General features: G+C 39.7%; 1 protein-coding gene across 6 annotated transcripts in view; it reads left to right on the top strand.

Moving 5' to 3' along the window:
- The window catches only part of IQGAP2 (IQ motif containing GTPase activating protein 2), a 329,635-nt gene that overhangs the window by 266,153 nt on the left and 43,356 nt on the right, over window positions 1-20,126 (top strand). For all 6 annotated transcript variants that reach the window (XR_008661060.2, XM_055299013.2, XM_055299014.2 and 3 more), the window contains 6 exons: window positions 4,143-4,226; window positions 5,601-5,672; window positions 6,323-6,392; window positions 9,776-9,984; window positions 16,319-16,468; window positions 19,953-20,116. Coding sequence is in view for 5 of the 6 variants with exons in the window: in XM_055299013.2 (XP_055154988.1) it covers window positions 4,143-4,226; window positions 5,601-5,672; window positions 6,323-6,392; window positions 9,776-9,984; window positions 16,319-16,468; window positions 19,953-20,116 (749 nt within the window). In the remaining variant the exon portion in view is untranslated. The remainder of the gene's footprint in view (window positions 1-4,142; window positions 4,227-5,600; window positions 5,673-6,322; window positions 6,393-9,775; window positions 9,985-16,318; window positions 16,469-19,952; window positions 20,117-20,126) is intronic.

Below are 20,126 nucleotides of genomic sequence, written 5' to 3' on the forward strand. Positions count from 1 at the left end.
AGATTTGACATTTGTGTCATCAGATTCCCAGAGGAGAGGAGAAAGAGGCAGTACTGACAAAGTACTTGAAATAAAAGTGGAAATGTTCCAAAAACACAGATTCAAGAAGCTGAGGAAACCTCAAACAGGATAAAGTGAAAGAAATTCACACAAAGACACATCATAGTCAAACTTCTGAAAGCAAAAGACAAAGAAAATATTTTGAAAAGCAGTGAGATAGAAACAACTTACCTGTAAGAGGGAGACAGTTCTAATGACAGAGGATTTTTCATAACCTAAGGAGGCCAGAAGGAAATACATTTTTCGGGGGAAGCAAAGGCTGAATGAGGAGTCTAGGCTTCCACACTCCTGTAACAAGACACCCAGACACTTGTAGAACCTGGAGAGAAAATAACTGTCAACATAGAATTTTATATCCAGCAAAAATATCCTTTAGGAACGAAGGAGAAACTAACAGCACTTGTTACCAGCAAACTTCCCTCAAAGAATGACTACAGATAGCTCTCTAAACAAAAAGGGAATGAAGACAGAAGAAATTTCAGAACATCAGAAAGGAAGAAAAGATATCTAGAAGAATAAAAATATGAATAAATACATTTTTCTACTCTTGAGTTTTTAAAGTTGACAATTGAAGTGCTAATGTGGCTCTGAATATATGCAGGCTTCATTCTCCGTGGCTTCTCTCAATGGCTGGCGTTCAGTGTCTGTGGCTTTTCCAGGCACAGGGTGCAAGCTGTCTATGGATCTACCATTCTGGGGTCTGGAGGACAGTGGCCGTCTGCTCACAGCTCCACTAGGCAATGCCCCAGTGGGGACTCTGTGTAGGAGCTCCAACCCCACACTTCTCCTCCACACTGCCCTAGCAGAGATTCTGCATGACGGTTCTGCTCCTGCAGCAGGCTTCTGCCTGGACACCCAGGCTTTTCCAGACATTCTTTGAAGTCTAGGCAGAGGCTCCCAAGCCTCGACTCTTGCATTCTATGCACCCACAGGCTTAACATGACATGGAAGGCACTAAAGTTTATAGCTTGCACCCTCTGAAGCAGCAGCCTGAGCTGTACCTGAGCCCCTTTTAGCCATGGTTAGATCTGGAGCCCCTGGGATGTAGGGATTAGTGTCCCAAGGCTATGCAGTGCAGCAAGGCCCTGGGCCCACAAAACCATTCTGCCTTCCTAGGCTTCCCAGCCTGTAATGGCAGGGGCTGCTGTGAAGGTCTCTAAAGCATTGGAGATTTCAATTCAACATGAGATTTGGGTGGGGACGCAAATCCAAAACATATCAAGTCATGAGCCACCATGTCCAGTTCACATCTTTATATAAGTTTGTATTTGTATTTGTGTGTACAGTGATGGGGTATGTGTGTTTACACATGTGCATATTCCAGAGGATACATAATAAAATGTTAAATAGTAATTCCCTTTATAAAGTAGCTAGGTGGAAGTAGAGATAGGTACACAGGTACATATACCCTTTCTCTTTGTTCACTGTGTATTTTAATAGATCTTCTAGGTAATGAAGTACAGATTGTTTGCATAGAAATACGTATAATTATTCTGTGGGTTTTTTGTTAACATGTTGTATCATAATATGTGTGGTAAGCTAAAATTTCCTTTTCATATTAGCAATATATCTTGGAGGTCTTCCTATTCTCCAAGATACAGAGCATTGCCATAGTCAGTATATATGACCTTGCTTTACTCTTTTTTTATATATATACTTTAAGTTCTAGGGTACATGTGCACAATGTTCAGGTTTGTTACATATGTATACATGTGCCATGTTGGTTTGCTGCACCCATTAACTTGTCATTTACATTAGGTATTTCTCCTAATGCTATCCCTCCCCGCTCCCCCGACCTTACTTTACTCTTAACTGATGTGTAACATCCCTCAGTGGGACTGCAATTGCAGTGTCTCTAGCTGTTCCCTCTATTTATGAACATTTTACTGGATGCACAATTTTGGTATTACAAACAATGCTGTGACAAAAATACTTATATATGGGACTTTTCTACGCAGGTGCTTTTATTTTCCTGGGCTAGATATATTGAAAACTACAAATATTAGGTGAAAGGCTAAATAATTTTAAATTTGATACTGCTAAATTCCCTCCCCAAAACTATACTCTTTTGTAGTTTCCTCGAGTTCACACTTCACCATCTATGCTTTCTTTGCCCACCGATTGACATATGGATAAGGCAAGAAATTTCTCAAAATTACTCTGACTGCCTCAAGCTGAAAGCCATACCAAAAATGTTTTGACATTTTTGTGGAAATTTGTTCTGCCTTTTCCTCTTTCAGTTCAGTTCTAGCTGCTTTCTGTTTTCTAGGAACCCTCATAATTTTTATCTCTATGTCTTCTTATTTTCTATCACTATTATGGATTGCTTTAAAAGTATGTTTGGGCCAGGCATGGCTAACACATGTAATCCCAACACTTTGGGAGGCCAAAGTGGGCGGATTGCTTGAGTCCAGGAATTCAAGACCAGCCTGGGCAACATAGTGAAACTCTGTCTCTATGAAAAATAATAGAAAAATTAGCCAGGCATGGTGGTACATATCTGTAGTCCCAGCTATTCAGGAGTCTGAGGCAGGAGTATTAGTTGAGCCCAGGAGGTGGAGGCTGCAATGAGCCATGATTGAACCACTGCACTGTAGCCTGGGTGACAAAATGAGACCCTGTCTCAAAAAATACTAATAAAATAAAAGTATATTTGTATGATGTTACCATTGGGGGAAGCTGTGTAAAGGGGTACGTGGAACTCATTGTATAATTTTTTGTCCTTCCTGTGAGTCGATGATTCTTTCCAAATTAAAAGGTTTTTTTTAAAAGCGTATTTATGCCTTCTAGGGACTTGGACTGAGGGGAAGTCTGGAGCAAGTGCCCAGTTCATCATTTTGATTCCATCCTGACTATATTGTTTTGACTCATTACAAAAATATTATTTTTGAAATAACAAAATTTCATGTACCCTTTTTAAAAAGAATGAGGTGGCCGGGTGCAGTGGCTCACGCTTGTAATCCCAGCACTTTGGGAGGCCAAGGCGGGCGGATCACGAGGTCAGGAGATCGAGACCACGGTGAAACCCTGTCTCTACTAAAAATACAAAAAAAAAAAAAATTAGCCGGGCGTGGTGGCGGGCGCCTGTAGTCCCAGCTACTCGGAGAGGCTGAGGCAGGAGAATGGCGTGAACCCGGGAGGTGGAGCTTACAGTGAGCCGTGATTGCACCACTGCACTCCAGCCTGGGCGACAGAGTGAGACTCCGTCTCAAAAAAAAAAAAAAAAAAAAAAAAAAGAATGAGGTAAATATATACAGACATGAAAAGAATTTTATAAAAATAATTTGATTTTTTATATTTGCCCTTTTTAACAAGGAACTTTTACTTCCTTTCTAATTTGAAAAACAGTATCAGAATTGGGGTGAGTTACAAAGATGTTTCAATAAAAAGATGCTCATAAATGAATTGGAATAAACTGATAACAGTTATGAATTTAATTCTTCTAAAGGTACTAGTTTGTGTCCAGTTTAAGTGTTTCTTGTAAAAATTCTTCTTAATGGTGATAATCAGGTAAAGCTATGTTGATGAAGCATTGTTTAACTTTATGTGGGAATATAGGAAATGATGGTCAATTGCAACACCAGTGTTTTCAGGGATCCAAGGGATTCAGGGCCACAAGTTGGTAGAGCATCCTCCTTTCCAGTCGGGGCCACAGTGGGCCACGTGTTGTAAAGATACTTAATATTAGGCATTATTTTCAAGCATTTTTTGTTGTTATCAAATACCACTAGCACCTAGTTAATACTGTTTATGGGTTTTGGAGAAATTCCATTTTATTATTCCTTTTTTGCCACCCAGGGCCTTGGTAAAGTTAAGCTTTCCAGCAGGAACTGTGCTTCTCCATGTAATTTATCACCCTTACTCTGCTGTGCTAAGCTTAGAACGAGTCTCAGCTGTGAGCTGATGTGCTCTGCCGTGGTTAACTGGCTACCCCCAGAGAGGGTGTCCAGATGAGATCTGAAGGGAGGGTGCCTGACAGTGCCCCAGCTCTATGCGACCTGAGATGTGCTCTGCTCTTTCACTTCCTAGATAAACTGGGAAACTTGCTGGTAAATAATTCTATAACCCACTCTTTTCCTTAGGCTTTTTGGAAAGGATATAAACAACGGAAGGAGTATATGCACAGGCGGCAAATGTTCATTGATAATACTGATTCCATTGTGAAGGTAAATACCCTTTCCTACCATACCAAGTGCTTGGCTTAAACGTTTCCCCTCATTTCATATTTAATCTGAAAGACAGCTATAGAAAGGGAGGGTACGTGTGAGCCTTGAAGTCAGAAGGCAGTACTGGATTTGAATCCCAGCTCCGCTGCTCATTTACCTAATCATTTTTCAAGCAGGTTAGTTAAACCACTATAAAACCTCAAGTCCTTTATGAGTGGTTATAAGAATCACAAGTGAAAGTGTTCTGTAACCAATAAATGTTCTTTGTCTAGAAAGTTCAAGTTGATTATTTAGACTCTAGGTAGAACCCAGCTTTATTTCATGTTTCTCTTTCCACATTTGCTTAAGCATATTTAGAATGCTCAGACGTAACAGAACAAAACCAATGATAAGAGGAAGTAGAGCTAATTTAGGGCCTGTATTTGGGAGTTGAAATAGTCGAACCCAGCCTTTCACCCAGGTGAATAGCTCTGGGTGAGAAAGAAAGGGTACTGTGGTGTCCACTCTCATGGATCTGAAAGCCAGAGGACTGGACAAAAATCAACTTGGAAATCTACAACTTGGAGATCTACAAGTCTCCAGCTTGGAAATCCAGATGAGAGTGGAAGCAATGGAGCTGGAAAGTAGAATCAGATTAGTTTAAAGATCTTTTAGGCCAGGCTTAGTGGCTCACACCTGTAATCCCAGCACTTTGGGAGGCCAAGATGGGAGGATCACTTGAGGCCAGGAGTTCAAGACCAGCCTGGGTAACATAGGGGGACTTCATTTGTATTTTTAAAAATAATAATAAAAACAAATTTAAAAAACGTTTTAAACTGTGAAGGCAGAGAATAATGTGACCCAGACCCACTGTGCAGTAGCTCCTTGATGAAATAGCGTCCTGTGGAACATATGCCTATTCTGTCAAAAACCGTTGGTAGCAATTGCTCCCTCATGAGACCTCTTCGATGTTTTCCTATAAAAATTTAAAGGATATTAGATGCATTTAAAGGGATGATAGAAGAAACCCTAGACTTAGTTTACTTGATTTCTTGACTCATTGCAACTCTCAGCCAAACGCTTCACCCTTCTGGCTTTTATTTACTGAGATTAAGGTAAAATAGTACAAAGTTAAATTATTTTCTCCACCTCTCTCTTATTAAGGTGGTGAAATTAAGAGTAACATGTAAAGTGTTTTGAACCCCTTAAGAAACATCAGTGAAAGGTGAAGAGTAGGCTTTAGAGATTGATTATTTAGTGGGCTCCTTTTTTTCTTTATCAAGTATCATTGTTTTTAGAAAAACTACACAAAACCGTATTACGGGTTGTTTGGTGATTACTTTGACTTTTCTCTTTATTTTTTGTTGTACTTTTCTATTTTTTAAAACTTTTTAGATTCAGTCCTGGTTCCGAATGGCAACTGCAAGAAAGAGCTATCTTTCAAGACTACAGTATTTCAGAGATCATGTAAGAAAAATATCTGTGGGATTTTATCCAGGTTGATAATGACCCAAATGAATGCTTTATTGAATGTTAGCATTGAATGATTTTTATTGAATGGTGGACATGAACACTTAAGAAAGAAGGGATCTTAGAACTTCATATGATAATATTTGGAGGCTTACTGTTTTCATTCAGAAATCATGTTGAGAGTTAGACTTCACCAGTCAGGACTCGATAGAAAATGGGCGAGGGGAAAACTGTGGGCTAGTAACACCAAAGAGAAATATTTTCCAGCATTGCATATGTAGTTTTTTCAACTGCTAACTGCGTACTTTAAATAGAAGCCCCCGGGAGAGATTTCTTCCTGAATCTTTAAAGAAGAGATATGGGAACATAGATTGAATCATCTAAGTTCTATGCTAAAATTATTTTCCCTTTTTAGATCTCTTTGTCCAAGCAGTTCCCCTACAGTCTTGTTTACACTTTTAGCTAACTTATCTGACCTCTTCTTAAAAGAAAATGGAAAAGTAAACGTTGAATACACCACATTGAGATACTGTCAGTTCTAAGTAGTGTCAGTTCTTAAATACTGATAGTTCTTAAATGTTCTAAATTCAAAAATAATGGAGTAGGTGGGACTCTGGGAGATCAAGACTTGTCTCAATCTTTTGCAGAATAATGAAATTGTGAAAATACAGTCACTGTTGAGAGCGAACAAAGCTAGAGATGACTACAAAACATTGGGTAAGTGAGAGCTTTCTGAAACAAAGCAAGGATTTTTTATAAACCAGGTAAGGACGTATTGGTCCATATCGGTCACTTCAGAGGCTGCTCTAAGAACAGAGGATACCCATTGTTTCCAGTAGATTTTGATCATCTCAGGCCCCAGGTTCTAAACCAGTACAAAGAGGAACACATGGTGACAGGAAATTGGCCTTCCTATTAAATGGAAGGGATCAGCCACATGGTATAATTTCTTCTTCAAAGAGAATAGAGTTGGCATAAATGCTGATTTTTTTTCAATCTAAGCTAGAGTCAAAAATCTAATGCAAAAGAGTTAGCCAGAAAATAATCTTATATTTAAATTGTTTAATTTGTTAGACATAGTCTCATCTCCCAGAAATGACAACTACAAACATCTTCCTGCAATTTCATTCTGAACTTTTCACAGAATAATTTTTAATTTGTGTTTGTTTTTGTTTTGAGACAGAGTCTCACACTGTCGCGCAGGCTGGAGTGCAGTGGTGCAATCTTGGCTCACTGCAACCTCCACCTCCCCAGTTCAAGCGATTCTCCTGCCTCAGCCTCCCGAGTAGCTGGGATTACAGGCACCAGCCACCACACCCAGTAATATTTTGTATTTTCAGTAGAGATGGGGTTTCACCATGTGTGCCAGGCTGGTCTTGAACCCCTGACCTCATGATTCACCTGCCTTGGACTCCCAAAGTGCTGGGATTACAGATTAAATTTTTTAATAAAAATTTGTAGAAAGTTTGAAAATAGCAAAATAAAGTTCACCCAAAAATAACAATCACATTTTGTGCTATCTCCTTACAGTCCCAACTTTGCCTATGTTTGTTATTTTGTTTTTTTACAGATCATAAGTTGATTCATATACTAAATTTTTAACATTCTAATTATCACAGGAACATGCACAGTCAAGGAGAGCTTGATGATAAATTTATTAGTACTTACAGTGCCTAGTAAGTTTAGCCAGCACCTTTTAGTGTCTAAAGTTTGTCTGAATTAAGGGATGAAGTATATGGCTCAAGAAAGATCTTCCCTGGTACTTGTTAAGGAAAATCTAGGGATGCTTGAAGTCCTCATTCTGCCTCCAGCCTGTAGAATCTACTGAATAATGTCTCATTCCACTAGATTCCAGCTTACCTCTCAGCTGGTAGATATGTTGTTGTTGTTTTTGGGGTTTTTGTTGTTGTTGTTGTTTTCTTGAGATGGAGTCTTGCTCTTTTGCCCACGCAGGACTGCCGTGGCACTGTCTCCTGCCTCAGCCTCCTGAGTAGCTGGGACTACAGGCGCCCACCACCGCACCCGGCTAATTTTTTGTATTTTTAGTAGAGACGGGGTTTCACTGTGTTAGCCAGGATGGCCTCGGTCTCCTGACCTCGTGATCCACCCACCTAGGCCTCCCAAAGTGCTGGGATTACAGGCGTGAGCCACCGCGCCCAGCCGTTTTTGGTTTTTTTTAAAGAAGGCTAAAGAGGATTTGTTTTTTCTGAGCCCTGACACTAAATATGTTTGCTGTTGCTTTGGTATATGAAAGATGACTTCAAAATAAATTTTCCATGTGAACACAGGCTAATTTTCATTTTATTCAAGGTAACATGTCTTTTTTAAGCAGTTACAGTGATATTTTTTATTTGTTTACTTTTTTATTACAAATTCCAATTTTAAAATCTAGGCAACTTTATATTGGGGCATAAAAGGTAAATAGAGAAACCATCTCGGTGAGTGAGTTAGATCTAAGCTTCTTTGGGCTTCAGCAAATTGGGTGCTTTTATGGTAAACAAAACACAAATTTTCATTTCTTTCTTAGTTCAGCATCTTTAGAAAACTAAGGCCTTGGGATTTTCTAATTTTAAAAAAGATAACTTTTCTAAGTTTGTTATCATCTGTTCTCACCGTTTTCACTGAACGCATTCCAGCTTGAAAGTTGCTGGAACTAAGATGTGGTCACTTGTAGGAGCAGACTATTAAGTGGTCTGATTTCCTGAAATTAAAATACCTGTACCACAAAGTCATTCTCAGATGAAGATGGCAAAAAGCCTAGTATTGATAGAGGAAATATTAAATTCGAGCCATAACAATTAGTAAAACTAAAATACTAATTTAGTTGTTTCCAATGGGACTGTTAGTACATATGAAGAGACACAACCCTTAGTGGGTGGGAGAGGCAGCTGTCAACTCTGGCCACAGTGGGAGGGCTCGTGTTCCCCTAACTTGGCTGCATGGATGAGCTGTGGTGCATTGCTAAGGCCTTCCCTGAAGTGGTCATGTCAGTGGCAGCATCTTTGCTGGAAGTGGGAGGAATATAAATTGATGTGCTTGAGTGGTCAGGAAATAAAGGGTCCCATGATCCAAGGAAAATTCTCCAATAAAGGCCATTTATGCAGTTGCTTGTGGTTTATGCAGTTGTTTTGGTGTTAGTTTTCCTACTCCTTTAGTGTCAAAACACCGCAGAACTAAGGTGGAAGTGAAAGGAAGACCGTCAAGGGCCGTAGGTGTAAAGGAGGGCAGCTACTGAGATGGCCATGGCTGGACTGGCTCTTGCATATTTCTATGACTGGGTCTAATCATTCGTCCTCAACGGACCAGACAATTTATTCTTACAGTTTACCCGGATCTGATCTCCCTAAGCATGTTAAAAATATTTTTCCAAGAGTCAGAGTGCCAGGAAATTAAAGCCTAAAGTTCCAGGTACTAAGGGAAAAACGCTTTTAGAATTTATGTGAGAATGTCCCTCTCAATAACAGGGGCTGACCCCTAGATTCTGAGCACCCTCCCTTGGCCGGTGCTCAAAGGACAAGGGCCAAGTTTCAATTTCTAAAATCTTTTTATTTCAGCTAAGTAGAACCTTCGTTTCACTTATCATTCTGTTGGTTCCTGTTTGGCTTTTACAGTCCTCCCTTCCTGGCCCTTTTCTAATTCAGCTTTCACCTACTTCCGGCTCCTTCCCAAAGATCCTTTGGGCTGGGAGAAACTACTTTCTGCTTCCTGCAGCAAGAATGTAAGTCACTTATCTAGCTCAAGCACAAGGTCTCAGGGTCGAGGTAACTTATGTTAACTTTCTTTCCCAGGTTCCTGAGGAATGAGGCACAGATAGGACTATCTTAGTGCATGAGTCCAGGGAACAGTGTGAGAGAGAGCTGATAAAAGGGATAAAAGGGGAGTTGATAACTAGAAAAGAGTGGGGCCAGATATCTGTTTTGTGCATTTATTTATTGATCAGTTTCCTTGTCCAGATTTTAAATTGTGTGGGGGTGGGTAGAATGATTCTCACCCTAGACCAAGTACTTTCATTGGTATATTTTTCTAGTAATTATTTAAGACCTTGTTTCTTTCCTGTTCAAGCTTTCCTAATTAAAGTATACCTGTTCCTGTCACTGCAGTTGGCTCTGAAAACCCACCATTAACAGTGATTCGCAAATTTGTATACCTGCTGGACCAAAGTGATTTGGATTTCCAGGAGGAACTAGAGGTTGCACGATTAAGGGAAGAAGTAGTGACCAAGATCAGGGCCAATCAACAGCTGGAAAAAGACCTGAACCTGATGGACATCAAGATTGGACTGCTGGTGAAGAACAGGATCACACTAGAGGTCAGTGGGGTTTTTGGGACTGTCAGCTCCCAGAAGAGGGAAGACGCCTACATACAGTCAGGAGTCACTTAATGACAGGGATACATTCTCAGAAATGTAGCATTAGGTGATTTCGTCCTGATGCAAACATCATAGAGCACTTACATAAACATAGGTAGAGTCTACTACACATCTAGACTATATGGTAAAGCCTACTGCTCCTAGGCTACACACCTGTACAGCTTGTGACTGTACTGAATACTGCAGGCAATTGTAACACAATTGTAAGTATTTGTGTATCTAAACATAGCTCAACATAGAAAAAATACAGTAAAAATATTATACTATAATCTTATAGGACTAATGTCTTATATGAGGTCCACTGTTGACTGAAACATTATGTTGTTTGTGGTTATATATGTTCATGACACTTTGGTCTAGCTAAGTTTATTTGGAATCTAGGATAAGTTTTTATCATTTTTATTATAAATTAGTGGTTCTTCGGTCTGTAAAATTTTAAGCCCCCCCATTTATAACATTTTGTAAGGCTTGTCATTCTGAAATGAAATCTATATGATAAAATGTACTGATGTATATACCTTCAGAATAAGACTAGAGCCTTTATATGAATACAAAAGAGAAATTTAAAGAGTAATTAATAATAAAAGCACATATTTTATTGAGAAAATGTATATGCCTGATGACATTGGAAGACACAATACAGTTACCAGGGGTGTGGACCTCTTCACAGAATAGCTACAGATTATGAGGGCTTCAGTGGCAAATGAGGCAGGACCTCATTTTCCAAAATGGAGAACAAGTGTTTGTAAAGTTCAACATTAGCCAAGTGTAGTCTCCACTCCACCCAGTTTACACAGCAGTTGCAATTCTAGAAAATCCTAGCTTTTGTGTGGGGAAAATATATTATGCATCTACATAAAACAATTAGATTCTAGGCTCAGGTAATTACAAACAGAATCTTGACCTACGTAAATGACCAGTAAGACATTCAAAAGTTCTGTCATGCAAGGTGTACAGCAATTATTTACACAAGACCATCCCACAAATTGCCAGATCACAGAGCACCTCTCATCCCCAATCGCTGCTCACTAGAAACCAGGAGTGCCCTTCAATTGTTAAGATATTAAAAAACACCCCTACGTATTTCCAAAATGTGACTCCCTACAAAGACACACTGCCCCCATTGATAACTTCTAAATAAATCACGGTGTGGTTTCACATCTGTGTGAAACCTGCCAACATCAGGGCTCAAAAAAAAAGTATAAAAAGTGTCATTTTTACCCAAGAACGGATGCCTAGGATAAGACCACTCTCCCTGTCCCTGTTCCTTTCCTATGTGCCACATCAGTTTTCAGAAAACTGATAGGTCGAAGAGGGAAACTGACCTTCTGGAAGCTCTGAGAAGGCTACAGTGGCTCATAGGTGGAGAGCCAGCGGCCAGCAACCAAGCGAGTGTTCTGGACAACTGGGAGATGAGCAGCCACAGGAGGCTGCCAGTTACATGGGCGTGTGAATGCCCCAGGCTGGTCCTCCAGACCTCATAAAGACACCAGGGCAATTGTGGAGGAGAAAATAAGAAAAACTGCATTTTATAAACAGAAATGATCATCTCTTCTAAATACTCAGGAATAAAACTACAGTTTAAATGTTCTACATTTAACTCTACTTTTATTATTTTATCCAGAAAAACAACAGTACTTTTTAAAAAACAATGTATTTGTGTTGTTTGACATCCATGAAAACTTTTAAAGTGTAATATATTCCAGAAGGATTTTCAGAGAATGCTTTTTATAGCCTTAAACTGCTGTTTCACCTTATCCCCATAAAATCATAAACAGGAAATGTCTTGTCTTTTAAAATAAAGGCTTAGTTGCAAATCAGTACATAGTTTAAATAATATGTATCTTTTGGAAACACAATCATGGCAAGTTATCAGATTTTTATGAATGCTTGAAGTTTTGTGGGGTTTTTTTAAAGCCACTTATCACTAATGGATAACATTGTGAAGTTTTTCAACATATTTGCAAACACCAAATATGTATCCAGCATATTTTAGCAGTTAAATTGATGATTATTAAATATGTAGCTGTTAGCTTTGTCATTGACAGAACATTCGTAGTGATACAAGAACAGAGCAGTTGAAGCTTTATTTATAGTAGTGAAAAAGTGGGAAACGACCTGAAGTCCAAAACAATATGCAGAGGACGATAGAATTGGTTTACTATGGATGTTGTATAGCCACTAAATAATGGTTTTGAGACTATTTAAAGCAGGAGGAAAGTTTTGCGATATAGTAGAGGAGAAAATAGTGCCTAAGGTAGTATGATTTCTTTTATTATCAAAAAATAATAATCCAGAAGAAGAAAGAAGTTAAGTGATTTTTCTTTGGGTGATAGTTAAGTTTATCTTCTCCCCCCCTCCCCACACCTTTTTATTTTTAACAATGAGTGTGTGTTTAGTGAGGAAAAGAGAGATTGTAAAGGGAAATGGCTTTGTTCTTATAGAACAATGCTAGCTCTTGCTAGTAGCCTTAACATTTTTTATAGTTCTTTTAAAATCAGCATTCCTCCTAAAAACCTCAAAATCTGTAGGTCAGAGAAGTGGCTAACATTGGTTTTAGGCAAAAAGAATGGTTTGGAGAAAGAAGAAAAAGCAACTGAAATAAGAGGTTTCCTGGAGGCACAGGAGCCAAAAAAAAAAAAAAAAAAAAGTATAGGTCAGTCTAGCTGGAAGGAAAGCCTAAATTAAGAGACTGAAGCTAATCTAAAACTAGTGCTAAAATTCCTATTTATGAGTATGATGTATCATCTAGGAGCCCAGATTTGCAGGCCAGTACTACCTGAAACTCAGGATTGAGATTTTTAACTATTAATACTTAATTATACTACTTCACTGCTTATATTAACACGTGACCTTGAGCATGTTTCTTAACCTCTCTCTGAGTGTGTTTTCTTCCCTGGAAAATGTTCTAGGTGATTTACATATATTTTTAATCTTCACAGCAACTCAGTAAAATTGCTGTTATCACTCTATAGATGAGGAAACTGAAGCTTAGGTTAACCTGTGCAGGTTTTAATTATACTCTGCAGATACCCATATCTTTATGACTCCAAAGCCCAAGCCCAAGCCCTTCATACTAGCCCACACTTTCTACAAAAACATTTATATCATAGGATACTACGTGCATGCAGATATCCCCTTATCAGGGCAAGGGGAAAGGTGGTGCAAAAGGGCAATACTGAGATGTGGGACTATCATGAACAAGCCAAATACAGTCGCTCTTTCAAACCACAGTATTCCTCCAATGTTCAATATTTATTAAGAATCAGGAAAAGTGAGTTTTGATGAATAAAAAGTGTGTGCCCCTGTTTGTTATCCTTGTCTGGGTTGGCTCTTGTGTCCATCTTCCAGCTTCCCAAAGCAAACCTCCATTCACACAGGCACATTCGGGAGCAAGTCAGAACCTCACAGGGGGAAGGAAGAGGGGCTATCCCCATTGCTGTGCCGGGCTCTGCCCTTGGAGCTCCAGCAGACAGGTGCTGTTACATCGGCACAGCCACTGGCCCGCCCTCTCTCTTCCGCTTTCTGGGTTCAGCATTGCCTCCGCTGCTTCCCTCCCTCCATTCTTCTCCCTGTCCTGCCTTCACGAACTCTGTTTCTAATGCAGAGGAATTTAGATCTGCCCCAGATCTTGCTCACCACCCCTACCCTCTCATCTGTATATGGCAAAAACCATTAACCAGAAGATGAAGTCTGCAACAAAACAAAAAGCCCCCAGTTTCTAGAGTGACCTCCACTGAAAACACTTGGGAAGGAAAAGGGAATTATAGGTAACAAGACTCTTTTTCCTGTTGTATATTTAAAATCAAGGTGATAGATTTATTCTGTGTATTTGAGGGAGTTGAATGATTTACATACATGTCACCAGCTATCTGAAGAGGAAAAATGTGGATTAACTGGCACTGTAAGCCACATTTATTCTAGTGATGTCTTAGGACTTCTTATAGATAAGAATTATCAGACAGTCGCCTGCCTAGATTCCCCCTTGACCTCTGTCTGGTGGTAACTGCATTTCCTTTCTTTGTACTGAAGACATTTTATATATTGGTAAAACAAGGGGGAAATGTTGCTTTTTTAAAAATGTTATCGGAATGTAAATCAACTCCCCTCCTCCCTTTCCCTATAAAAGCAATTGGGGTGACAGAAGTAAGTGGGTAAGTCAAGGCTGCCTCTCTCTAAACTGAGAATGAGAAAGAATAAAATCATGGACCTGGAAGGCAACAGATGTAGCCACGTGGAACTGTCTTACTCCAGAGCTTCCTAGAGCTCTGGACCCCAGTTGCTCAATGGGCTGACCCCAGCTATGGGAGAATGGGGTGCCAGGAAGTAAACAGATTTAGAGCTTGCCATTTAGGCAAGACCTGACGGTGGTTCTCATCCCCAGGGGCAACTGGAAATGGAGGCGGGCCCATATCTGCTTGTGAAAATGACTAGGGGCCCCTGCTGATACCCGGTGGTGGGAAGGGGCCAGGGTGATGGACGCTGGTAGTGCATGCAAAGCAAAACGCTGTTGTCCACACTGCCCATAGTGCCCCTCTAAGGACACTGGGCCAGCATTCCTGATGTGCAAATGGAGTCCTCATGTGGAGGTCGGGCTAAGAGCTCAGTCAAAAATCTAGAAGAAGTTTTAGGAAAAGCAACTTTCTTGCCACTTACTCTGGGACAGTGAACTAATGTTAAAGTGGCAGGGGAGGTGTTCTAGAACAGCGACTTTCAAATATGAGTCGCGTGCCATTAGGGTCATGAAATCAATTTAGTGTGTCACAATGAGCTATCTTTAAAAGTGGAATAGAATAAAAGCAAATAGAAAATATCAGCGTGTACCATTAGTGAGAGAGAGGGTGTATGTGCGTTCACTAATAAAAGATGGAAAATGTATTTCTTACTGCGGGTCCCAGACTTCTGAGTTGCTAGTACCACAAGCATGAGCCACCACACCTGGCTTATTTTTAAAATTTGTTTGTAGAGATGGGGTCTTGCTCTGTTGCCCAGGTTGATCTCAAACTCCTGGCCTCAAGCCATCCTCCCATGTTGGCCTCCCAAAGTGCTGGGATCACAGGCGTGAGCCACCACACTTGGCCCGCTTCCAACTTTTCTTCCGAAGTTTCCTGGCTTCTCTTAAGGCCTCGTAGAATTGAAGAAAGTTAGGGCCTTGCTTTGGATTAGGCTTTGGCTTAAAGGAATATTGTGCTGGTTTAATCTTCTATCCATTCCACTCGAACTTTCTCCATATCAGCAATAAAGCCATTTTGTCTTTTTGGTCATTCGTGTGTTCACTGAAGTAGCATTTTTAATTTCTCTCAAGAAATTTTTCTTTGCATTCATGACTTGGCTGTTTGGTGCAAGAGGCCTAGCATTAGGCCTGTCCTAGCTTTTGATGTGCCTTCTTCACTAAGCTTAATAATTTCTAGCTTTTGATTTAAAGTGAAAGATGTGTAACTTTCACTTGAATACTTCGAGGCCATTGTATGGTTATTAATTAACCTAATTTCGATATCATTGTGTCTCAGGAAATAGGGGCCCCAAAGAGAGAAGAGAAAAAGGAAAGTTGGTGAAGCAGTCAGAACAGACACATTTATTGATTAAGTTATATGGGCATGGTTTGTGGCGCCCCAAAACAATTACAATAGTAACATCAAAGATCACTGATAGGCTGGGCACAGTGGCTCACGCCTGTAATCCCAGCACTTTGGAAGGCCAAAGCGGGTGGATCAAGAGGGCAGGAGAACGAGACCAGCCTGGCCAACACGGTGCAACCCCGTCTCTACTAAAAATACAAAAATTAGCCAGGTGTGGAGGCGCGTGCCTGTAGTTCCAGCTACTCAGGAGGCTGAGGCAGGAGAATTGCTTGAACCCGGCAGGCAGAGGTTGCAGTGTGCTGAGGATACACCACTGCACTCCAGCCTGGGCGACAAAGCAACACTCCATTTCAAAAAAAAAAAAAGGATCACTGATAACAGCGCCCCATAACAGATAGTATAATAATGAAAAAGTTCTACATATTGCAAGAATTATCAAAATGTGACACAGAGACACAAAGTAAGCACAAGCTATTGGAAAAAAATGGTGACAATAGGCATGTTCAATGCAGGATTGCACAAACCTTCAATTTGCAAAGAAAAAAATGCAGTATCTGTGCAGCACAGTAAAGCAATGCACGATACAATGAGGTATGCCTGTATTTCCAATTACGTGTGTTTCAATCCTATACATGAAGGGAGGAGATAAAGAGTATGAGAATTAAAAAGCAGTAATCTCATCAAATTTCTTACAGGATGTAATTTCACACAGTAAAAAGCTGAACAAGAAAAAAGGAGGAGAAATGGAAATACTGAGTAACACTGACAACCAAGGAATAAAAAGTTTGAGTAAGGAGAGGAGAAAAATACTAGAAACATATCAGCAGCTGTTTTACCTCTTACAGGTGAGAACAATTTATCTTTCACTCTGAGTTTGGGAGTAATACTATGTTACATGTTTGTGGCTTGCAGGGAGTATTTTGTCATGCTTCAGCTATAATAGCATACATGTTTTGAGCATCTACTAAGTACCAAGTGCTATTGTTGGTGCTTTATATACATTATCTCATTTAATTCTTACCCTAACCCTGGGAGCCGTGAGAGAATGAGTACTGTTGTTATTTCTGCATTACAGATGAGAAAACTGAGACACAGCCAGTAAATGATAAAGCAGGGGTTTTGAAACGCAGGCAGTTTGACTTCAGAGCCCATGCTCTTTACAATATTATACTATGGTTACCTTCAGAAACAATATAAATCTGATAATAACAAAACAAAAACAGGTGCTGTCATCCATGAGAAAATTAAAATAACTGTATGTGAAAAACAGATATTTACCAGAACCAGTCTCCCCTTCTATGGGGGAAAGAGCCAGAGGGTTTGGGATTTCAAAATAGTATTTCTTTTTTCTTGTATTATTTTCATGGCATTACTATGATCTAAATGAATAGTAATTTTCCATTGCTTCCTGAGTGATGGTGAGAACTAGTAAGTTTGACTGGTTATGGTTGGACTTTGATGGATCACTTATTGTTTTGTTTGATCATTGATTCAGCCCGTCAGCCCTACTGGCGCATACAGCTAGTCACAGGGGAAACTGCATGATAGCGATAGAAATTAACAAGCATCCTCTTCAGCTGGAAAAGTTTCCCCAAAGAGGTGGATCCATAGTTCTCCCTTGTAAGAGTCAGATGTCTCTCAGAGTGGGGCCACTGCTGGGATTCCTTCAAAGCCCGGAGATGCTTAGATCTTTGTTTGAGGATGTCACTGGCAGTAGATATATAGAGAGCACATTACACAAACCATAAATAAGAGATGTGGCTAACCTCATGGAGAAACACGATGTTAATTTTGGTAGGTTTGAAAATTCTCTACTTGGAATAAGAGATTGGAGAACATCTTCAAACATATGAACATCTTCACACAAGTGGCCACCACATGGCGGCACAGAAGGAAAAGGTTAACAGTACTTAGAATTGTCTGTGGAACCCAATGCTTCATGCCAGCAAACCTAGAAAGAAAGGGGGCTTACTTTAAACAGGAAAGGACTTTGGTCTGCCTAATTTAGTAGTCAACCACCAGTTTAAAATTTAATCTTAGGCACTTATCATTTTTTACACCCATGAAATTTCAAGCATATTGAAGTTTCTTTAGAATTTAGTTTTCTCAATTTGACAGAATTTGTCATAAGTTAAAATCTAGTCATTGTTTATTATAAGTGGAGGCACATTTATGGGAAGAAGAAAAAGTGCAGGAGTATGTTTAGAATAATTCCACCAAACTTGATCCGCAAACAATCCAAAATGTACAACCAAAGGGTGCAACCATTCAGTTGTATCAAGTGAACTCTCTCTTGAAATCATACGTTTTTCTTCTCCTTCTCTTCTTTTGAGGCATTAGCCCAATATCACTGAAGAAATTATAGAAAAGCAAATGGCCTGGATTCCTTCGACCCATAGGTTACACTTTAGCAAGACTTCTTTTTTTGTAGAGACAAGATCTCACTCTCTCGCCCAGGCAGGAGTGCAGTGGCGCAACCACAGCTCACTGCAGCCTTCATCTCCTGGGCTCAAGCAATCCTCCCACCTTGGCCTCCTGAGTAGTTGGGACTACAGACACCTGCCACAATGCCTGGCTAATTTTTTCATGTTTTTTGTAGAGACAGGGTTTTTCCATGTTGCCCAGGCTGATCTCAAACACCTGAGCTCAGGTGATCCACCCACCTCCGCCTCCTCCAAAAGCACTAGGATTACAGGCGTGAGACACCACACCTGACCTAGCAAAAATTCTTAACCAAAGCCGTAGTCAGCTAGTATAGGTTTTTTTGGGGTTTGTCTCTTCAGTATGAACCCAAATTTAAAATTTTTAGGTAACCTTAGGAGGAATGGTGAGTAGGCATCTTTCTTTAGTTCTAGAGTAAGTTTCCTTTCTCCTAATTCCTATATACCTCACACTGAAAAAGAGTCACTACAGAGCTATCAAGAAAAAGTACTGAGCTGCTTATTTATAAAATTTCAACCAATCATTATGAACTTAAAAGTAAACCTAAGTGGTAAAGTAAACCAGAATTTGAGGTTTCTTAAAAGCTGCCCAAACTGCTTATTAGATGAATACCAGTTTTCAAGTATGGAAAAATTTTCTTCTCTTGTCAGAAAGAAGATGAAGATTAGGAGTATTAAATTTCTGTTTGTACATACTTCCTCTATAACCTGAATATTATTGTTCTCTTTGAACTTCTACCTGGTAGGTGTAGCTGCTGGAGAAAAGCCACATCACCATGAAGGCTGGTTCTGTATCCAACGGGTCCATCCTCATCAGAGCCCACAGGGTTCCATGTCCATTTTAAGTTCTTTGTTGTTTTTTGCTCATGGTCTTCCGGCACTTCCCTTATCAACTGTCCTGACCTTCACCCCTCTCTTCAGCCTCCCTACCTCACTCCCCCTTCTCACTCTCTGTAGAACACTGTGGCCATTTTGCTGTTTCCACATTGTAAATGTATTCTTTCTTTTTCTTTCCAGTCTGACAAGATAGTATGCATTTCCTTCTACTCATCTATCAATCCTTCTAGGCCAGTCTATGTAGCCGGGCCCTTAGTCCACTTTTTTTTTTTTGGATACAGAGTCTGTGTTGTCTAGGCTGGAATACAGTGGTATGATCACGGCTCACTGCAGCCTTGAAATACTGGGCTCAAGTGATCCTCCCAACCTCAGCCTCTTGAGTAGCAGGGACTGCATGCGTGCACCACCACACCCGGCTAATTTATTTTTACTTTTTTCTAGAGACAGGGTCTGTCCATGTTGCCCAGGCTTGTCTCGAACTCCTGGGCTCAAGCTATGCTTCTGCCTCTGTCTCCCAAAGCGCTGAAATTATAGGTGTGAGCCACCGTGCCCAAGCTTTACCAGTGTCTTTGGACACCAGATTCTATTGGCTACCCACCCTGTCTTCTGCGTCTCTACAATGAATATTAATATGTGGTTCAAAAAGGTCAACAGTGAAAAGTAGATATAATATGTTAAGTGTATCATATAGTATGTATCATTTAAATCCTATCATAATTTTCTACTATAGCTTCCTATAATATGATATGAATATTAAGTAATTAATATTTGATATTAATATTTTAAAATATTAATATATGATAGGAAGCTAAAGTAGACAGTTATATAATGTCAGTCTATAAGAAACTGTAGTAGAAAGTTATACTATATACTAACAGCATAGAGATAAGTACCTGGCACATAAAAATTATTTTATATACTCATCTGTATGCTTTTAGTGACATTAAGTCATTGAAGAGCAGGGAATCAGATACTTCTTTGTGCTTTAATAATATACTAACTTATTGTTTTGTGGGATTTTTTTGTTTTCTTTTTCCTTCTTTCCTTCTAGACCAACCCTTTATACTTGGCTAAGCTGATTTTCCAGATGCCACAGAACAAGTCCACTAAATTTATGGATACTGTTATTTTCACACTATATAATTATGCCTCTAATCAGCGAGAAGAATATCTACTTCTCAAGCTTTTTAAAACTGCTCTGGAGGAAGAAATAAAGTATGTTTAC

The sequence above is a fragment of the Symphalangus syndactylus genome, chromosome 11 (genome assembly GCF_028878055.3).
Source record: "Symphalangus syndactylus isolate Jambi chromosome 11, NHGRI_mSymSyn1-v2.1_pri, whole genome shotgun sequence".
In the NCBI taxonomy this organism is placed as follows: domain Eukaryota; kingdom Metazoa; phylum Chordata; class Mammalia; order Primates; family Hylobatidae; genus Symphalangus; species Symphalangus syndactylus.